The following is a 15,749-nucleotide window of genomic DNA, read 5'->3' as shown; positions in this document are numbered from 1 at the left end:
CATGCAAGAGGCAGCTGCTTTTCCCTCCGACTCTACCCACAGCCGCTACCTGCACTCCCTGCTCGATGGACAAAAGGGTTTCCACAAAACTGCCGCACTGTTTCAGCCACTACCGAGAGACAGTGACACACGCTGCCAACGCAGAGCAAGAGAATAAAACCACCAACGCTAAAGCCAAGCCAACAGTCTACTTTCAAGGATGAAACAACATGCCAGGTTGCAGCTGAAGTGGAACACAGAAAATCAGACAGGTCCAGCCTTTTTGGTTTAGTCTTCCCTCCCTGCAATGACAGCCTAAATAAGGCAGTCAAAAACTGATCACAAAGTTCAGATTTAAAAGTACAGCTTAACAATTCCTACAGGCCACAAGATTTTTGCTAAGTCCCAAGGCACTATTCTTCTCCAGTTTCTTCCTTTTCCACTTAAGACAGACTCCAGCTTGTTTCTGCAAACCTGAATGCAGCAGCTCCTTTCAAATCCAGTGACTAACATCCTTCCTTCAGATCTCTGCCAAATCTTGTTTCTGCCAGATATGGAGTGTCTTTGGCCTTGTTTTCAGCTTAACTAGGTTGTATATTCTTCAAGACAAGCACTCTAGAGTCCATTTGCTAAAGGTGTGATGTCGCTGGTATGAAACACTGTAGTTCAGCTTTATAGTTTTTTTTAAGTTTGTTTCTGTTAGCCAATGCATTTCCACTCGTATTTTTCCATCAGAAGTTTCTTAGCAGGTATTACAGAAGAGGACAAAAGGAAACAAACTCAATACCCTACATTGCTGCCATTTCAGCCATCCAGTTTAGAGGCAGAACCTGGAAAAAATTACCAGAAGAAAAAAAAAAAAGGGGGGTGGGGGGTGTTTTGGTTTGGGTTTTTGTCCAGCTTCCTGTAAAGGAAGATACATAACTGCTTGACCACTGCAAAGTAAAGCATAGCGCAGTAACAGCCTCTGCAGCTTTTATTTTGGAAGATGACAATCATTTTTCTGATGCTGGTTAAGCCTGGGCAAGAATACACTTGTCTGTCATACATGCACTGCACCCACAAACTGGGCACAGCAGCACCTAACAGACTTCTGCCATCAGTGACTGGACTGGGAGCTGCATGGTTATGGGCTCATCTGAAGAGAGAAAACTCCTTGTTTTCTCCTTGTAAACACCAAGATAACTAGGCATCCTCATCGCCCGTTAACAGAGGGTCAGGAAATAGAAGAACCAGAATACATACAGGTATCCAGACTCCAAAGTACCACACAGCTCTTCCACCCATGGCAGGGAGATTCCTTCATTTGTTAATTCAGATTGTTAGACAACACTCCTTACAGAAAACACAGCGAGCCTATTATTTTTTCCCCACTTCCTAACATTCCAGTTTAAGTGTGCCACATTATTTCAACCTTAGATAAGGGCTCAAAAATGCAGGTTTGAGCAAAGGGCATACAGCTTTCCAGATTCTACCCATGCACCCGTATACACTTGTGGGCCTGTGCAGCCCCCCGAGCCCTCGCTGAGGAACACTCCTGTTGTGCAGAGGCTTATCTGTCACGCAGACTAGACACGCTCTCAGCAACGCAGCTGTTGCTTCTGGGGTCATGGTCTCTACCTAGAAAAGGCAAAAGGCTTCACGCTAGCAGAACATCTCCCGGGCGCCCCGGTTGCACGCCGAAGGGAAGCGTGCCACGCAAAGCTGGCGGCTGTATTTGTTCAATGCAGGTTCCATGCACATCCCACACGGCTGTTGGCCTTATGACAAGTTGTCTGTTAAGCTTCTCCTTAACTCGGATGTGGAGCATTTACTGTTTTCTAAGCAAGCAATGTTAATTTTGTGCTCCATGTGGGACACGGGGCTGTGTGCACGCTTAGACGGATTACTGCCACTCTTTTTCTTCATCTCTTCACTGACGCAACCTGTGAGGACGGTACATCTTCCTTGTTATGAAGACTCATGTCCAGTTCACATAAGGTTTCTTCCCCTCCAATATTCTGATCCAAATTAAATTTATTCAAATAAAATAATGATGAGGTAGAGGAAAAGTCTCACTGCTTGGACTTGAAGGGGCTATTTTGTCATTTCTGTGCATTTGCTGAGGTACAAGAATCCAAACAAGTGAATGAAAGTCACCAGCTTCCTGGAGCTAATTTGGGAGCCAACTGCATCACATCAAAAGAGCAGGCTTACATACTAACAAGGTAACTAGTTAAAAACTCAGCCCCTGCTCAGGCACATTATAATCAAGTGAGTGTCTCTGGAATCAGGAAAGAAAATTAAATAGCTGTTAACTAGATAGAAGAGAGCTACCTCCTCTTAACCACCTACTACTTCAAAAATAGCATATTACATGCAACTTGATGCATGCAACTAGGCCATTTTAAAACAAGGTATGCACAGTATATCTGACCTTCTCTAAATAAATTCCCTTTGAAGAGTCCAACACTAGACATGGGAGGTCTATCATGGTGACATACAGCTTCCATGTAATGATTTTGATGGAGTGAATCCCCCTTTGTATCATTCCAATGTATTTCTGTGTTTTTTAAAAAGTGTTCAATTGTACAGATGAATAAAAGTTACTTCTAAGAATTAGGACACATTTATAATGATGCCTTTCCCCATGTCACTTCATTCATGTAGCACTGGCAGAGATTTGCTGTTGCTGGATTTTATTTCCTTCTCCTTCTTGAATTTCACTGGTATAGTTCCAATGGTCAAACTGCATCTTCCAGAGAGACAAGGCCACTGCTCCAGAGCAGATGGAAGAGATGTCTCACTAGCTGACTAGTACTAAAAATATCAGTAGGAACAGAGAGGTACCGGCCCACCAGCTAAAATCTGTTTCCCTGCCTCTCATGCACTGGCTCGTCAACCGGAATCCCTAGGATATTTGCAGCATGAAGCAAAGAGCTAGTTAACATGAGCACAACTTCAACCTGTCTTTAAAAGAAAGCTGTTAAGAGGATCAGAGAATGTTATGTGTGAGTAACTGCAAATACACAATTATCAGAAGAGCTGCTTCCTACTGGCACATTATTGGTACTGCTTCAAAGGAAAAAAATAATTACATGCAGGTGCTTCAGTCTTCTTTGTATGTTTTGCGATATATAAAATTATCTTTGGACAAAACAGTAAGAGGAACGGAGGAGAGGATACCAGCTCAGGTAACCAAGGGTTTGGTAAATTGCAGCTTAGCAACTTCAATACTGAATAAAAATGTGTACCCTGCACAGGCCAAGCTGAGTGATGGGGCAGGTGCTCCAGGGTACAAGTACATTCTGCAACTATCACCACAAGCTGTGTTTGAGGGTTTACAGATCAGGTTCAGCTGCAATATAGCTACACTACTTACTGGTTTTACAAAAATATTAGCAGTCTGTTGGTAACAGACAACTGGAGGAACTCGGTGCTGCCCGCTACAGACTCCTCAGATTAGCAATTATTAAAAATTAATAAAATGGTTTATTTTATATATACACATATGTTCCAAAAAATTTATACAGTTAAAATATCAAATTAGTGATCTGGTAACAATACTGTTCAAAATAATCTCTTTTGTATGAACATTAAAATACACGTTTTTAAAAGCGTTTCCTTTTAGTGCTTCCAAAGCACAGCGTGTGCCAAGGCCACCTGAAGAATCTCCGTCCTCCTCACAGGATGAAAGAGAACTGAAGTCGGGGACCTGGGAAGCCTCAGGTGCACTTTCATAATGTCTGCAGACAAAACAGAAGAGAGTCTGAGGTAGATTGTTTAGTGACCATCAGGTGGTAACAGTCACAGGGCTGTCTTTAGCTTTCATTAACACAATAGCAGTTTCTTTACTCTCAATCTACACTGAATCTCAAGTTTAAAGGCATGGCTAGCAGTTCTTGGGAACAAGACCCTTGTCTCTGTGGTGGCAACATGCAATTTTACCAGTGCAGGTGTTTCTGGGAGGGTTTTTTTTGGGAACACACGGGCTCTCTCCACGATGCAGACAGTGTGTGCATTTGACAGTGCCCCATTTTAGTGCAACCTGCTGCCTATAGCACGTAAAATGTCTAATGACAGCATTCAAATGAGTAAATTCTCATCACCTGCAGGAGGGGCAGCAATGGTTATTTTCTTCAGCCTGTTGAGCAAATAGCACCCTCCACAGGAAAAAAGCCACACCTTTCATAGCAAATCCTTAAGGTTATAGCCCAGCTTCTGCCGATAGAGGTTCTTAAAGTTAAAGCTCCACTGCTTCTTCTCAGACTGTGACAGTAAAATCACTTGACTGCAAAGATGGTGAGGGCAGCAGCTACATCCTCTTCCATTCTTCTGCGGCACAGCAAACTCATTTCTGGTCCATATTCGTCTGGCCGGTACATTATTATCTACTGTTGACATGATTAATTCTGTTGGGTAGGCTGTTGAACTCTAGCTCCTCTAGTATTCTCTCTAAGTGTTGTATTAAGACCCGTTTTTTAAACCTAAGGAAGAGAAGGAGAGCAATTTAATTTTTTTCTTCCAAAAATACAGTTGAACAAACTCAAAGACTATTCAGCCATGACAAACCATGTTACCAGAGGGTCTCTGTTTCCAGTATGGAAGAGCTTGGAAATTTAATTTAATACAGCTGCCCTTCCCCAACCCACCCAAATTTTGGGTTTATCTTCAATAATGACCCATCTCTCTATTTCACATTTAAACTTTAAGTAAAGGCCACTTACTCCATAAAAATATAATGGTAGTTTGACCACTAAAACTACTACAGTAAATGAAATACGTCAAAAAGGAAAACAGAAAATACCAGTTCTGGAGAAGTTTATGATTTACTGATTTATGATTTTTATTCATGATCTAAATTAACATTCAATTTATGACTCCGAGCCATTTATATCTATACAAACCTTGCTGCTTCCTTGATAGCAAATTCAATGAAATACTTCTGAATTTCCATAGGTCCTTGTACCTCCTCAAGAAGAGAGAAAATTTTTTCATAATCTAAAAAGATAAAAATCCAACCATGTATTAAAAAATAAGTCTTAACAGCCAAAAGAAAAAAATAAAGCCCAGAGTTTCACACTTCTGTGTATGGTAATACATGTTAAGGCAAGAAAAAAGCCCACACTGTCTTTATGCACAGAACGCAGGTGATACCAATAATTTGAAGTGATACTGATGATCTGGTATTCAAATGTGGCACCAAAGAATTAGGTTCTCTCTAAAAGCAGCAGCTAGAAACATCTGCCCTCAGAAAATGCAGGCTAGATAGAGAAGCCTCGTATCTCCATGAACACAGTGCCATCGTTGGCAGTTAATACACACATAGGGCCACCAAGCCCTATTTTAACGTAGAGCTGTCATTTCCAAAAGCAGAGGGTTCTCTTAGAAAGACTAATTATCAGTGCTTAGTGTGAGCACAATTAATATAACTATCTTACTGGTACACAGTAAATACATCCACTGCAAAAGAATGAACTGGATACCTTAAATTAGAAACAAATAAAAAAATAGCATTGTTTCAGTATTTTCCGTAGTTGAACCCTGTATGAAGATATGTATGGTGCTGCGACTAAAAGCCTGCTCAGAGTGATGCAGCAGGCACAGTGAGGATATATGGTCAGAAGTGTGAATATTTGTACATATTTAACCCTACTACCATTTAGCTTCTTTCTTTAACATCTGCCTGAACTCTGCAGCAAGACAGATGACTCATACTGAACATAGTACTATTTTACTCTACATCACCATTTACCAGACTTGAATTTGGTACGATTAGATGAGTCCACTTGGCAGAACAGGAAGCAAAGGCATACCCAAGTAGGAAGTTTTAAAACATCTTAAAAATAAAATACATAATGCGTCATAAAAATGGCTTCATCTCTCAACAGCCTCAGCCTCCCACAATGACTATATGCCTCAACAAAATACTGAGTTTTGGGAAAGCAATGGAAGATCAGAAAAACAGAAGAGTTAAGAATACTCTATTATACTAATTACTGGAACTTGACAATGTATTAGAAAAATACTCAGTAATTTAATTTCTAGAAATAATTCATTCAGACACAGACCACATTAGGGACATCTGTCAGCTAAGAAAAAATGGAAAGATTATGCCTGTGGCAAATACTACAGCATATACATTAGCTGGAGTTTCAGGTTAGTGTTTTGGTTTTGATCCTCTATACAAGTACAGGCAAAACATGTAAGAAAAGCTCAGGAGGCAAGTTACTTTTCCTCACAACATTTTAGGTTTTGGGGGCTTATCAAACCTTGTAGGAAAAAAGGAGAAAGTAATTTTCAGTCTTCAGTTCTTAAGAGTTTGCAATAGTGTTCCATCACTAATTACACTATCTCGCAAAATGGAAAAATACCACTTCGCTATTAACTGTTACGATTCTCTTTCAAACGTATTCCAAGAGGCATCCTCACGCCTTTGCCCTCCAAAGGAAGTTTTGAAGGACAGAGAGCAAAGTACACTATGCATACGCAAGGAGCAGTGCAGCTTAAGGCAGAGTCTATCTAGTCTCATTAGATCATCAGTAACAAAAACAGTATCTCTGAAAGGTGCTTTCACAGGATACCTCTCATACCAGTTAATGTTCAAGGGCAAACAAGGTCACTTGGCACTCAACTTCCCAAGCACTGCTGTCTAAACTTCAACTCACCTGCCCAGCATGCAAGAACTTTCTTCCTTTTTTGCCCCTCCATTGCTCATATACAAGCAATCAGAAATTATTCAAAATCTAAAGTCTTCTCTAGCACCACGTATAATACACTAATAAGAAAAACCAAAACAACTTACTTCTTCCAGGTTTGCGAACCTCTTTCATCACTTTAGTTTTGATATCAGCATTGTTTCCCTCCAACATCATAGGTGTTATTTTGAATGAATTTGGCACAGATTCGGAAGTAGACTCCATAGCCTGTTTTGGGTCATCTCCAGTCACACTGTAATTTACAGGCCCTCGAACAAGTGCGTTGGTACCAGGTTTATGATCCAACCCATCTTCACTTAAACAATTGAATTCAACAGGTAGAGAGTCTAAGTCATTGGGTAACATTTCATCCTCCCCCATAGCAGCTGGAACTGAAGGAGCCATTTGCAGAGGTAAGCCATCAATTTGCTTTTCCAGTGTCTGACAATTTTCTGCTTTCTTCTCTCCATTGCCATCTTGGACAATACTGTTATTGGTATCTACAAATTAGAAATATGTATCTTACTCGTGCATAACTGCAGTATAATAAAAACCAAAAGGAAATAGTTCTGCATCCTTTCTTGTTTGAAGTACTGCGTAGTGATCTGATAGCACTGAGCAACTCTCCTATACTTTTATTCAGCCTTTGATGTGACCAAGGGAACAGTTAGTTCCCTTTGGACTGTTACCATCTTGTATCACTATCATGAAGTCACCATTATCTGTATTCCTATTGCAGTGTTGTGATTTCTAAGCAAACTAGTGTTTTCCTTCCTTCCCCCAATTCTAGCTAGTAGTTTTCTTCTGACTCCATTTGCTGCAATAGGTGGGTAAGAAAATTCCTATTTGTGGGAATTCAAAATGTAACCATATCTTAACTTTCCTTCCCCACTACAGAACAAACAAACGAGAACTAAAAGCTGATCCGAAATCCTTGCTACCTCCAAATCACCTTGGCAAAGACTTTCAGTATTATTATTTTTTTTAAAAACAGTTCATAAAATTTTTTTTTTTATTCCAGGCTTCATTAGCTATAGCAGCAGCCTGTTTATCTAGGCCAACAAAAGAAACTCAGTCCTAATTAACACCAAAACATATATACATGCTGATATACCCTTTTCAATCAACTCGGAAAGCAAAAAGACTTGCGACCATACAGGCTGCTGTACAACTCCTCAGTATACCTTTATTTGCTGGGACACCTTTGAGGTTCAGATACGGTGGGGATCCAGAAGCAGATGGTGGCCCTTTCCCACTAACATGATTTGTTACGACGGGTGGTGACTGTGGCCGTCTCAACAGTGGTGACATGCTACGTCTTCTCTTTAGTGATGCCGGAGTATTGAGCTCTCCAGGACGCTTAATCTTATTCTGAGGCCCAGCAACAAATTCATCTGCTTCATCTATCATCATACCCTGCAAAGAAAAAAAAAAATTGACGAACAGTATAAAATAGAAATTGTATATAATAGAAAGTATAAAATACTCCATCCATGAATTTATGAAACAAGTTCCTCTGTGTTAAAATTCAGGTGGCTTTCAAAACACTTACAGCTCCCAGAACAGAGATGCCCAATGTGTACTGCAAACAGAGACAGACCAGTGCTACTCTGTAAATCAGCATGATTCTTTACACATTTCTCTTGGATCACATAAAAGACACCACTCCTTTCTCCACCTGACAGAAGAGCTACACAGGTTAGCAACATACTGCAGTTGCTGGAGAGAAAATTCTACTCACAAATTATTTTCAAGCCATGTTAAATATGATACATCTCCTCCTACCTTCTTATCCTGTTTAAACGGATTGCCAAATGTATGAAGTCTTTTTGGTTGATCCGGGTCAATCTCCCGAAGTGGTGAAGGCATCATTTTCAGGTATTCCTGGTAATTTCCCATTTGAGCAACAGGAACACTATGAAGGCAATCTGCCACAGAACAAGAAATCTTAATTTAGTCTACCTTAAAACTAAGGCAATACAAACTTCACACTCTTCAATTGCCAGTGTCAGCATTTAAGAACTAGAAATGACTACTTTTTTCCCAGTATAGAGGAAAAGCTGAAGACTAGAATTTTAGAAATAAGGCTGGCAAGACTTGAGCTTAATTGGCAGAAGAATGAAAATTAAGTACGTTCAGTCTCTATGCTAACAACTGCATCTTTAGACCGCCAGCACCTAACAAGGCTAAAACGAAATAAGTTGCGCTCTGCTTTAAGCCACCATCACTATAAAAAACAAGTCTACTGAACGTTATTGTACGGGCAAGCTCTCCCATTAAACTTATTTCTAAAATTCAAAGCAAGCATGTCATCTTGCATGACAGAAGGCAAAAACTTCCTTCTTTCCCCTTCAGAATCAAGAAAAGGACACTGATTGACTCAACAAATGATGCAATGTCCACTTCTGCTCCCACAACCAGGACAGAAAAACATTACTTCAGGGAAGAAAAAAAAAATAACTGTACTCTCTCCAAACTGTTAAGGAAGAACAGTGACTACTTACCTTCATCCTGCCCCAAGATAAGCCTGTGTGTTTTCAGAAGATTGGTTCTCATTCTAGTTAGCTGGTCTAGAAGACTGCGACGAGGAATATCATATGCATTTCTGAATGCCTGTGGCTTCAAATCCTAGTTTTATAACAAAACAAATTAACTTAGCTAACTAAAAGTTAGCTCTCACGCACAGAGAAATTCCTCTATGAATTGTAATAACGGTAACTGCTAAAAAAATTATTCTGAAGTAACTTTAGAGCTTCATAACAGCAGACTCAATGGCTGTCTTTTCAACACGACCTTATTCAGCATTAGCGCTTTCAGCTCCATTAAGACTAAGCATGTTAATTCCTGGATGAACAACACTAGCTGTCTTTTGCAGAGATTGTCACTTAAAACACAGTAATGTTTTTTCACTGCCATGGGATTTTCAAACAGTGTCCCAAAAGCAATGGCAAAAAATTGCATTTACTCTTCTCACTATTTATGCTTATGCTGCACTATTCACGATTCAGTGCAAGTACTTACTTCCTTCTACACTAATTCCATAAAAGTTACCCATTTAAAACAGATGAGATCAACTGCTTAATCATGCAAGATCACTGCACTATTTACCTTGTTTAAAAGTCCTATGTGGAAGCCAGCAAATTCTTTAACATTCATTTCCGCCAGTCTCAGTGGAGATTCCCCAGTGATCCCTTGCAGCAGTTGCTTAAAATCCCTACTGTGTACCAAGGAGAGGCCACTGGAGTGATTTTTCACTTTTATTCCAATTTCTTGTGGAACTTTCTTACCCACTGAACCTATTATCCGCTCCGACTCTATTTTTGTCTACAATGGAATCACACCATGAGTTAAAGAATCAGCAGGCATTGCAGATTTCCAGTATAAAACACATAGTACATTAACAGAATAAAACTATAGATGTAGTTCCCAACTACTCAACAAACAGGACAACCACCTACTCAGGGATATATTGGATTACATAGGTTAAGATCTTGAGTAGAAAGAAATCCTGAAGTGCTAGCATATGGAAAAAAATATTTAGCCAGTGTATCTAAATTCGTATGTCAGTAGGAGGTCTCTGAATATCCCTGATTTTGCTGCAAGTCTGTGACTTTCTTTTGTGCCCCTGAAAAATCATCTTTAAAAAGGGAAAGAAAAAAAAATGCAAGGTGGGATGCCTTAAGTTACTGTGAATTTGCACCTAAACCAATAGTATCATTCAGATACAGTAGCATAATTTCGATTTCATTTTTGATGCAACCTATGAACTAAGGTTTGTACTGTATGTTCACAAGGGAGAAAAGTCATTAGGAGACATTTGCTTCATCAGTAAGCTTCTAAAAACATATTACTTCTCCAATTAGCACAGATTTCTTATTATAGCTACAGATAATTTTACTGTATTAAGCTTTAACTGTATTCAAAGTAAGATTTTTACCCACTTGCAATACACCTCCAAAAAAACCCCAACCAACCAAAACCCCAAAACCCATGGCGATTGCAACCCACTTCCCCCAGATCTCATCCTCTGCAGGGTTTGCTTCATTATCTCTGGGAAACTCTGAATTTAAGGACAGCAGGAACACAGCAGAATTCTGGAATTGCTTGTCCCTATACAGGATCTTATAATGCATCCAACACATTTAAACTGTTTCATGTGCAGAGAATATCTGTGAAAACCACAGTATCCATCTCAAGCCATTCTTACTCCGTATTGCAAATAAGAAAGATGAATTTGCATATCATTAAGTTACTGAAATACCACAGGAAGTTTTATGTCTAATGCTCAATCATTCAGAGGCTTCTGGAATGTTTTTTGTGCATTCTTTAAGGTGGAGGATTTTTTCTTTGTAATTTTAAAGGCTGCGCTGCTTCCCCACTGACTTCTAGATGTTAAACTACCGTTGCAAGAACCATTTGTGCTAAGGAGGCAGGGCTTTCAGACAGTTACACCTGAAATGGCATTCTTAACAAAGAGAAAAAGATATGTAAGACTATTTCACTCAACACATAGAATGGATTTGTCCTGAAGGAAACAGGAAACTTGGATATAAAGCTTGAACTGTGATTTCATTTGCCATGGACAAGGACGTACACTTTTTTTTGGAACATACACATTGCCAAGGCACACATGGAAATAAACATGAGACTGAGAGCAAGCCTGACTTCAGCTGTGAAGAACAATGGCAAAAGCAGTCATAAATCCAATTAGTGATAATCTTTAGAGTTTAAAAATCTAGCAGATACTTAAAATATAGCTGAAGAGGTCTCCTTCGCACTCCCCTCCACCACTTACAGAAGGCACAATCACTGGCTACAGAACCACTCTGGATTCATCCATATGTGCAGTGGAAATGCTCACCGATCTTCAGTTATAATATATGCTGTATACCCATATGAATTCCCACAGGGATTAACTGCTTTATAATGAGATTACCACAAACTAAATAATCAACGCACTTCTAATTGCAAAGGTTTTATCAATACTACCTGTTGGCTGAGTTTTTTAAGGTAAGAGATAACACTGTAACTAAGTCCACAATCTAAATTATCTGATATCAGATTTGGAGCTCCCATCATCCTTAGGGCTTTCTTTAATGGCTATAAGGAAAACAAAATACACAATAGTAAGAGAATAAGTCTTTAAAAAAAAAATTTATAAGATCAATTACAGGAAGCTAAGGCACATGGATTAGTGCTCTAGCTTTTCCACTTTTGGCCACTAAAATTCAAGTCTATTCAGATAACATGAGTTTGGTAGTCTAACTAGCTCGCAATGGACATTATGCCACATTACCAAGACACCACACAGTGTGGTGCCACTGGCAATTTCCACTCAAAGGCTCAGTACCAGAATAGCCGGGATGATGCAAGTCCATATTGAGGTGCATTGTCCAAGCTACGTGTAAAAGGTGACACAGTGCCTCCCCCCACCCTTTGTTTGGCCCAGCCAGTTCTCTTAGTATCAGCTTCCCAAGTTCTAGTGCTTCACCCACATTAATAAACAAATCTGCATCTTCCTGATCAAGTTACAAAAATAATGCCAAATTTTATTTCTCTGAACAATCTAAAGTACTTTAGATCAAAACGTATTTCATATTTAATTAACAGAAAACATATTTAATATCTTAATATAGTTACTGTTACTCAATATTACTAGAAACTTATTTCTTAAAAATGTTTGACCTGATCTACATACCTCTGCAAAGCAAAATTTTTACTACCTAAAATGTCATCATAAATATGTAAACAAAATTCACTAGGAAGAGGTATGATGCACAGGACTCTGGTCACACCAGCCATTATACCCAGCAGGATGAAATGAAAAAAGGAACATACCAGTAAGTAGTAAGGAGGCATTGTTTTTAAGTAGTTGTCAAAAGCCTGTCGCCACTTCAGATTTGGCTTAAGTTTGTGAACCTTAAACAAGTCATCTGCAACAAGGAAAACAACAAAAGGAGGTTTCATTTATATAGTCCCAGACCATTAGCATCACCCAAAATTCCATGTGCCAGGTTTCCCCCCGTTTTTTTCTCCCTCCACCCATCTCCCAATGGGGCTTCCCCACAAAAAACTGTTCTTAACCTTAGGTTTGAAGGATTGTGAATCCCCAGTCCTAGCTGCAGTAGACAATCCAGAACAAGTCCTCATTATAGGCAAACGTACAAGGTACACCAGACTTAAATACTGCACACAACTACTAGCAGCATAGAAGGTGCAAAAGATCCACTTGTTAAAAAGTTTCACCTCCCTCACCTCTCTTGCATCATCAGGGACTCCCTGTATCCGATTAAACCAAACAACATTAATTTGGTTCAATTTCCATTTTCAGCCCCGCTTTGTTTTGTTCAACCTGTATGATGAATTCTGGACTCCAGTAAAAACATTCTTGGGCATCAAAGAAAACAAAAAAAACCAAAACAACAAAACAAAAAACAGAGCAGGGAATCCTTCTGGTCAGCTTTGCTGGACTCTGCTGGTAAGAGCAGAAGGGGCGTACCTCCAAGCCACACTACCTGCCTTGTGCCAGAGCAGCAAACTCTCCCACAGATACAGACAAGAGCCAGTAATTAGCTACAAAAACTGCTGCCCTTTAAGAGGGGGGCAACCAGATTATTCCCTTTGGATACTGTTTTAGAAATACCTTGCTTGCACTAGAAGTATGCATATTGCCGTTTAGGAATCACTGTGTTGAAGCATGTACCTATTTGCTGTGCACGCTATAAACCGTAACAGTGATCTCTAAACATCAAAAACACAGTATCCTGCAATTTATCATTTGAAATTATGGATTATTAATTGAGATCAAGTTTCTCCTTAGCAGGGCTGTAACATGCTGGCAAACTGAGGCTAATGGAAGGATATGCAGGACTGGAGAAAGGGATGTCCAAAAATTAACTGGGGAGAGCTGCAGGAGACAGAGGTGCACAGAAGAGGGTGTGCAAAAGACAGATGCAGCAAGAAAATTGTTTTCTCCAGATTGAGCTTTTATGAAGATATATTTGGAGAAGAAAATTTGACTTGCATAGTATTCTGCACAAATTGAACAGATGTTAAGATATGATTTTCCAAGTTCTCAGTCAGATCACACTTAATTACAGGTATTTTCCAATCTAAATGAAATCTGTATCACACATAAAAGCCACACTACAGATGCTAATTGTTCTCTTTCCTGGCCTGAAGGAAGTGGGGTGGAGTTTGAGAGGACAAGTTAGAACTCCATTTAAAATCTCAGTATACCACATGCTTAGCACCATTATCCAAAAGATCCTGTGACGGTATCATGACATATGGCAAATATAAAATCTTATCTTATAAGCCTATTAGCTTTTTGCAGCAAAATGGAAGTTAAACTATACCCCTCTCCCAAAATTGAAAATAAAAAAAAAAAAAATTTAAAATGTAAAATGTTCAGTATCATACTATGTCCTGATATTTTAAAGTCTATGAGCTGGTTATGAGTACAGCTTGAACATTAAAACCCTTATCAGCACTTTACTACTGTCTGACTTTGTAAACCGTGAAGGTTGTACCAGTATATAACCACTGCGGTTTGACTACACAGACACTCTTAAACGGCACAGACGTTCATAACGCTTAGCTAGCTATGATTCTTAATCCATAGCACAGCTGTAGTCCAAGAAGTCAAATGCAAAAGCGCCTCCCTGATCTTTGCTATTCAAGTAAGAAGTTCTCAGATCTAAGTAGAGCTTCAGCAAAAATTTGTCTATTTAAAATGAGAGCCTCCCCACAGCATGAACTCACCGCAGGAACTCCTATCCTCTAAAAGGAAGACAGTCACAGTGGTAAACACAGCCACAAGTTTCAAAGAGAACATCACCATCAACATCTTACCTGCCTCTATTGCCAAGAGTTTGAGACATACACTGTCATCAAATTGTAAAATAGGCACCCCACTGTGCCCTGGGCTGCACATAATCATTTATATAAATAAGTAAATAAACAGTAACCCAGTTAACTGTCTTTCACAGATTAAATCCCAAACTTTTGTAGATAAAATCCAAAAGTATTTTAAAAAAAATCCTTTCATAAATCAGTTTTAATCCAACCTATTCATTTTCAGATACTATGTTCTGTATAGTCTACTTAATGCAGAATTCTTTTTGCTTCTGAACTCAGAGGGAGCTAAAAGCACTGGATAATTGGGAACATGGTATTAAATACCACTCAAAGGGCCCCAAGCTGCAACAATTCAAAAGATCAGGTAAAACCACAGACAGATCAGTTAATTCAAAACTGTGTTGCGAAGTCTTTATCCACTTCAGATTCATGTACAAAACAACCAAACTGTGACAAACAGGATACCAATACACATCTTTAATACCCAGTACCAAATAAGGGGACTTGAGGAACTTTCAAGTTCAGGGAACAGTAAAAAAAAAAAAGCAGGAGAGACAGAATGTCAGTAAGTAATTTTAGTAGTTCAGCTGGAGCCTAATTGACAAGAACAGTTCATGTGTCAACAGTCTAGTTCTGAGTGACAGCTTGCACCATGTAACCCGAAGTAAAAACTTACACTTAAAAAAAAAAATAATCACCACTCACATTAAATTCCATCCGAGCAAGTACACCACCATTCCCTGTTGACTCCTATAATTCTCTGTGCTTTCTAAAGCCTCTGCACTAATAGGTATATTCCTTTGTTTTAAGCAGTAGAGATTCATGATTCATGGAAAGCAGTACCCTTTCCCGCTAACAATCTAGCCAAAAATAAGGCACTACAATGTAAAATAGTATCCACTATTAAAAAAGGTATTGTGGCACTCTTCTTCCACTGATACAAAATGTTTAGCTCTCCCTCCCAGTGCCACAGCTCGCTATGTTCACATTTGTGAGAACAACCACCCTTGGTTTCCAAAATATAAAATCATTACTTGCAAGTTCTCTCAAGGAGCCTGTAAAGGCATCAAAAGGAAACTGTCCATGTTGCAGTCCTTCAGGGGCAAACATTTTCTAAATGCTCATCCTTCTGCATATTTAGTCCCACAGACAAAGTATTAGCCACATTTTCATCATGGCTGTTTCACTACTGCTTCTGCTGTCACTCACAATGAATAATCACTCCTATTGCCC

The 15,749-nt window shown here is 39.3% G+C and overlaps 1 protein-coding gene across 2 annotated transcripts in view; it reads right to left on the bottom strand.

The window, feature by feature from the left end:
- Positions 1-4,345: 4,345 nt before the first annotated feature.
- The window catches only part of LOC309408343 (integrator complex subunit 6-like), a gene marked incomplete at both ends in the record, with an annotated part of 41,891 nt that continues 30,487 nt past the window's right edge, over positions 4,346-15,749 (bottom strand). The window contains 9 exons of one of the 2 annotated variants that reach the window (XM_082004152.1): positions 4,346-4,445; positions 4,866-4,959; positions 6,764-7,156; positions 7,841-8,072; positions 8,442-8,584; positions 9,161-9,284; positions 9,765-9,980; positions 11,646-11,756; positions 12,495-12,589. In XM_082004152.1, coding sequence (XP_081860278.1) covers positions 4,346-4,445; positions 4,866-4,959; positions 6,764-7,156; positions 7,841-8,072; positions 8,442-8,584; positions 9,161-9,284; positions 9,765-9,980; positions 11,646-11,756; positions 12,495-12,589 — 1,508 coding nt within the window. Of the gene's footprint in view, positions 4,446-4,865; positions 4,960-6,763; positions 7,157-7,389; positions 8,073-8,441; positions 8,585-9,160; positions 9,285-9,764; positions 9,981-11,645; positions 11,757-12,494; positions 12,590-15,749 lie in introns of those variants that run through there. The other variant, XM_082004153.1, reaches the window with a different exon arrangement.

This window comes from Phaethon aethereus (genome assembly GCF_964289735.1).
Source record: "Phaethon aethereus genome assembly, chromosome: 10".
Taxonomy (NCBI): Eukaryota; Metazoa; Chordata; class Aves; order Phaethontiformes; family Phaethontidae; genus Phaethon; species Phaethon aethereus.
The sequence above is the reverse complement of the archived record's forward strand: the minus strand, read 5'-3'. Positions and strand labels throughout refer to the sequence as shown.